Consider the following 6,175-nt stretch of genomic DNA (forward strand, 5'->3'; position numbering starts at 1 on the left):
AAAAAAAAAAATTACAGTAAGAAATAAGGTAGGCCTTTCTCATGAACAGAACAATTAAAATTAAACACTTCTGCTTTACAAAAGACATTAGTGAGAGAATGAAACACAAGCCACAGATTGGGAGAAAATATTTGTAAAACATAGTATTTGGTAACCCCAACCCTCCAATGCCATCAATTAACCACAATTCATAGTAACCGTGTATAGGGTTTCCAAAGCTTTAAATCTTTATGGGAGCAAAAATCCTCATCTTTATTTTTCAGAGCTTCAGGTAGGTTTGAACTGTCGACCTTGCAGTTAGCAGTTCAGTGCTTATCCTAGTGTGCCACACCAGTACTCTTAGTTATGAATAATATCATAATAATGGTTCATCAGTTGTAAAAAATGTACCATGGGAATATGTTGTTGTTATGTGCTGTGCAGTCGATTCTGACTCATAGTGACCCTGTACAGGGTTTCTGAAGCTGTAAATCTTTAAGGGAACAGAACACCTCATCTTTCTCCCATGGAATAACTGGTAGTTTCGAATTGCTGACTGTGAGATTAGGAGGGAAATTGTGCCAAGTAGGCATATGGAAACTTTTTGGATTTTCTACCTAATTTTTATGTAAATAGAAACAACTTTAAAAACGAGTCTATTTTTAAAGAGAAAACAAAACCCAAAATAAATTTTACCTGTGAGACAGATAGCCCAAGCAACCCAAACAAATGCATGAGGAACTCTGGGGTTATTTCTGAACAATGCATTTTGGGAGGAAAAAGACCATATTAAAAAAAAAAAAAAAAATTGTACCTGGCTTCGGAATAAACTCTATTCTGGCTCCATGCTATCACTTAACATAGATAGTACATTGTGTGTTTTAAAGTTTTTCTTTGGTGATGAAAAAAATTACAATCACTCCTTGAAATGCTGATTGAAACACTGAACTCAGCAATTTTGAAGCCACGTGGTAGGTGAGTGCCTTCTGTAAGCTACTAGAAGAGATGCTGTTTGAACAATTCTGAAAGTTTTCATTCAATTGCCATGCATAGAGCTTCTTCTACTAACCTCCCTTCCATAGAATCGTCAGTCATATTATCGAGGATTATGATAAGGTTAAAAGATAGAAAAAAATCAGGATAACAAAATATCTTAGGTGAAACTATAAATCTTAAGACAGACAAACACATTCTGTCACTGTGTGCTCTTCCTTTCACTGTGGCCAGTAGAAGAGGCCATGACAATTGCTCGAAGGATTTTAATTCATTTAATGTCAAAGCATTTTATACTTCTAATTTGATATCTAAATCACATACAAGCCCATACTAAAGTGAACTTTTGTAATATTATTGTCAACACACCTAAATATTTTCTTTTTATTAAATTCAAGGTATGATATTTCACACATATTAATAAGCTAAATGTTTTGGTACATGGATAGCAAAGATAGTAAATGACCATTTGATTGACAGAATGAATTGAGGAAGCAATGTATGGCCAGAACTCATCTAATTTACCATTCTCTCAGTCTTAATTGAAATGTTCCTCATCTGTGAATAATGCATATTGCTTTCTTTGCCTACAATAATATTCCTTCTACCTATTCAAATTCTACCTGGTCAATTGTTGTTGTTAAGTACAATTGACCAATAGCCACTTAGAGAGTTTCTGAGGCTGTAAATCTTTGCCAGAGTACAAAGCCTCATCTTTCTCCTGCACCTGACCGATTAGGGTCCAGCCAAAGACAAGTTTTTCATGATGAATTTCTTTATCATTCCAATCCACATTCATCTTCGTCCCGTCTACTCACTAGCCACTCACCTAGCACTTAGTAACTGTTTTTGCTGTTAATGCCGTAAAGTCGACTCTGACTCAGAGTGACCCTGCATAGTGTTCCTGAGAAGCGGCTGTTGGGTTTGAACTGTCCACCCTGTTGTTCATAGTCCAGTGCTTATCCTATTGCATCACACCAGGAGTCCAGCACTTAGTAATAGACCATTTTGTAACCATTTTATGTTTTCTAGTCCATTACCATCAGGCTCATTTTGTTGTTGTTAAGTGCCGTGGAGTTAGTTCTGATTCATAGTGACCTTGTATAGGTGTGCAAGGAGCAGCTGGTGAGTTTGAACTACTGACCTTGCAGTTCAAACTAACCTTTCGGTCCAGTGCTTTATCCTACAGCACTACACCAGGACTCCATCAAACTCATAGCAACCTTATATAGGATTTCTAAAATTGTAAATCTTTTGGGAGCAGTCTTATCTTTCTCCCTAGGAGTAGCTGGTGGGTTTGAACCACCGACCTTGTGGTTAGCAGCCTGGCAGCTATTGCCAATTATACCAGCCTGAACAGAAAATCCAAAATAGTGATATGAGTTCAATTCATTTAATGATTTTGAAAACTCACTATGCATAAAATCCCATCTATAGCTATTTTTAACACAAATTCAGAGTCCTTTACATTGGCAGTCAGGGCCTACCGTCGAGCACTGGGGATGATAGGCTAATCCGAGAAATTTTCTTCTTGGATCAGACATGAAAACAAGTTTAAGCAAAAAAAAAAATGGGAGGAGGTAGAGGGCAGTTGTCCTCCCTTGCAAAAAAGAAAGCACGTGTTCCAACAAACCAGAGAAAATTAAGGTCGCTCTTTGTAGTCAAAACTTCACATTACTTTGGGTTTAAATTCTTTCTATTAATACATAAGATTTATTGAAATTATATTGTTTGAGTAGGACTAAGAAAGCTGAATATTATTTCAGGTTTGCCAGCCATAAGGAAAAATAGTGCCTTTAGGTTTTCCATTCAACTAGGAAAATTATAGCTTCAGATTTGCAACACTAAAGCTAATGCAGTGTCAGCACCTCCATCAAACTCCGCTGTTCAGCAGTTTATAATTCAAGCAAAAATGTTCACTCCAAGCCCCAACTTGGCCTACACAATCTCAATGAAAATGGCGAAAAAATTATTTTGGCTAATGCTGAGTTATTAAAGCAAAAGAGGGTGCTTTTACAATGCGCTTTGGAAAACATCTTTGAGAATTTGAGACTGTAACTGGGGACTACCGAGTTGACATCTTTCCCTCCTAAAGTTATAGAAATGACCAAAATTTCCATGACGACATGTCAGCATCAGTAGGATGATAACTACTTTCATTAAATTCTTCAAGACTGATTTCATTATCACAGAAAAAAAAAAAATTACAGTAAGAAATAAGGTAGGCCTTTCTCATGAAAGTGACATAAAACTTTGGATGCCTTTTTACTTTAAATACGAATTCTCTAGAGTATCATACACACGTAAAATGAAGCAATACTTTTTCCAGTTTCTAAAGTAGTTCAGAATGGCAATCTGAATTTCCCAGAATCAACCTTCCTCCTCCCAGTTTTCTTGGATTTCGAAACAGCTTAGTAGAAGCGGTTTTCCAGGTGAAAAGAGCTTATTAATGGCTGCCCAATTTACTGGTAGCATAGGGGTTATGAATTGGGCTACTAATCTAAAGGTCAGCAGTTCAAAACTACCAGCGGTTCCGAGGGAGAATGATGAGGCTTTCTGCTCCCATAAAGATTTACAACCTTGGAAACCCTATGCAGGGTCACTATGAGTCGGAACCGACCCCACGGCACAAAACTATCAATCAGTTTACTGGAGGCGGATCCATATGTAGGTGGGGGAGGGAACTCTTTACCAGTTCTAGCAATTTGAAGTTATGTGCAGGTAGGTTGGAGATTGCCTAGCACCTCAGTGGCATCTAATAGATGAGCATGGCAGCCAATCCCTGACTAGCCTTCGACACCTTCAAAATATATAGAACCCTGGTACAGTGGTATTGAGGGCATTATATGAGAATGACATGCTTTTCTAGCTGTAGAAAGCTCACTAAGTAAGCATTTTTTGAACCCCTTCTATGGACTAGACTTCGAATGGCTGGACAAAGTCCTGCCCTTCAGATGTCAGGGGGACTGACACAACTCATAAAAACACCTTTCAGTGCATTTGTGAGGTGCCATCTGGCGACTCTGATGCAAAAGGTCTTGAGGTGTTGGCGCCATCTCCTCTCTGACCTACAGTGAACCTCACCGCTCTTTGAAATCACACTCATTCCCTGTGGTCTTTTCCCCTTTCTTCTTCCCTTGGACACCCTTTGTCAAGCATTCCTATGGATAGGACCCTGGGTGGATTTTTAGAGCTTAATGATCAAGCTTGGGTGAGTGGTACCAAGCACTACCAAGAGGGAAGAGCAGCCTGGGAGGGTCTATCCTGGCACCAAGGACGGAGTCTCACCTGGTTGAAGTGTGCGGCGATGAGCGAGGGCTCCCATGTCTTGGAACTGTTGCTCACAGTCCCTCCTTTATCTTTCTTGGGTGCCATGCAAAGGACAGGAGTAAGTTGGCTTCTAAAGTAGGCTCAGGCCCAGCCTAAGCGTCCCCGCTGTCATAGTAACTGAAACTACGCCCAGTTCCTGGACGACTTGGGTTCCCCTCCCCCAAACCTCCGAAGAATTCTCGGGTCAACCGCTTCCGTTGTCATAGCAACAGCTCCCACCCCCACCCCCGCTCCTTCCCAAGGCAGCTTGGGCGAGACTGGAAGTCCTGCTGGTTAAATTTGAAGCCGGTCCAGCAGCAACGCTGCTGGAGTGACAGGATCGGACTGGCCTGGGGCTCCTCAGGCTATTTCTTTTTCACTCCCTTTTGATCTCTGCATTTTCTTGCCACCCTCTCTGGTCTGAGGCATTGTCTAGAAACAAACAAACAAAATCCCTGGAACCCCTCCCACGGCTTCAAGTTTTGTTTTGTATTTTCTCCTTCTCTGAGTAACTTAAAATGGAGCACTGACTTCTCTGGAGGCAGCCCATGACGTCTTTCAATTGCTCCAATCTGTCCCAAATGCTTCTTATATGAAACCAAACTGTGTCTCCTCCTGACCTCCACTGTCTGGTCTTAGTTCTGCTTCGGAGGGTCTTATTAAACAAGTCTAAGCATTCTTCCATATGATCTGTTATCTATCTAATTTATTGTCTTCTTACAGGGTCGAATCTGTCATAAAAATTCCAGTTATTTAAAAAGCTCTCCCAATCCCAAGTAAGCGTCTTTTCCCCTTACTTTTCCCAACCCTGCTTTTATTGCTATTTGAAATATAACTGTCAGTGATATTCCCCCAAATGATAGCACTAATAATGATTATGATGGTGATAACAGCTACCATTTCTTGAGTCCCGGCGAATGTGGTGATGGAGGCTATAGTTGTGCACCGTGGAGTCGGTTCCGACTCATAGCGACCCTTTATAGAGTTTCCGTAGCTGTAATTCCTTACGGGAGCAGAAAGTCTCATCTTTCTCCTGAGGTGCAGCTAATAGATTCGAACTGCTAACCTTGCAGTTAGCAGCCCAAATCGGAGCCCACTACATTACCAGGGCTCCTAGGCTAATGATTCATGTACATAATTATTTAATTATGTACACGAATTATTTAATTCTTAAAGCAATCATACCCTAAATCCCATAGCATATACCCCAGGATTATTGGAGTTCCAAATCCAGTATGTTTAATAGGACTCACTGTTTTTAAGGAGCTCTGGTAGCGTATGGTTACGAATCGGGCTGTGAACCTTAAGGTCAGCGGTTCGAAACTACCAGCCGCTCTGAGGGAGAAAGATGAGGCTTTCTACTCCCGTAAAGATTTACACCCTTGGAAACCCTGTACAGGGTCACTATGGGTCGGAACCGACTCGACGGCACTTAACAACAACATAACTGTTTTTGGCCTGCCAAACTGAGAGATGCCCCTATGGGGCTTAAGTTACTTACATGTGATTTTGCAAGCAAACAAATGTAAGGATACCCAGATGCAGAGTCCTAGCAAAGATGTTTTGCTATCTCTGAAGTCTTTATATTTTATTGTTATATGCCATAGAGTTATTCCAATTCATAATGACCCTGTAGAGGGCTTCCAAGGAGCAGCTGGTGGGTTTGAACTGCCAACCTAGTAGTTCAAACTCCAGTGCTTATCCTACAGCACCACATCAGGAGTCCTAGTCTTTATATAGTACATTGCTAACAAGTGTTTGGAGTCCGGTGTGTCTTTGTAGGATAAGCACTGGACTGTTAATCATGAGAGGTTCAAACCCACCAGCTGCTACTCAGAAACCTATACAGAGTTGCTATGAGTTGGAAGCTACTCGATGACACTTACCAACAGCA

The 6,175-nt window shown here is 40.7% G+C and overlaps 1 protein-coding gene across 1 annotated transcript in view; it reads right to left on the reverse strand.

Moving 5' to 3' along the window:
* SPAG17 (sperm associated antigen 17) overlaps positions 1-4,347 on the reverse strand; it is a 324,904-nt gene extending 320,557 nt beyond the window's left edge. Inside the window, 1 exon segment of the mRNA XM_006861302.1 lies at positions 4,261-4,347. Within this exon segment, the coding sequence (XP_006861364.1) occupies positions 4,261-4,347 (87 nt within the window).
* Positions 4,348-6,175: the final 1,828 nt, after the last annotated feature.

This window comes from Chrysochloris asiatica, unplaced genomic scaffold (assembly GCF_000296735.1).
Source record: "Chrysochloris asiatica unplaced genomic scaffold, ChrAsi1.0 scaffold00042, whole genome shotgun sequence".
Lineage (NCBI taxonomy): Eukaryota > Metazoa > Chordata > Mammalia > Afrosoricida > Chrysochloridae > Chrysochloris > Chrysochloris asiatica.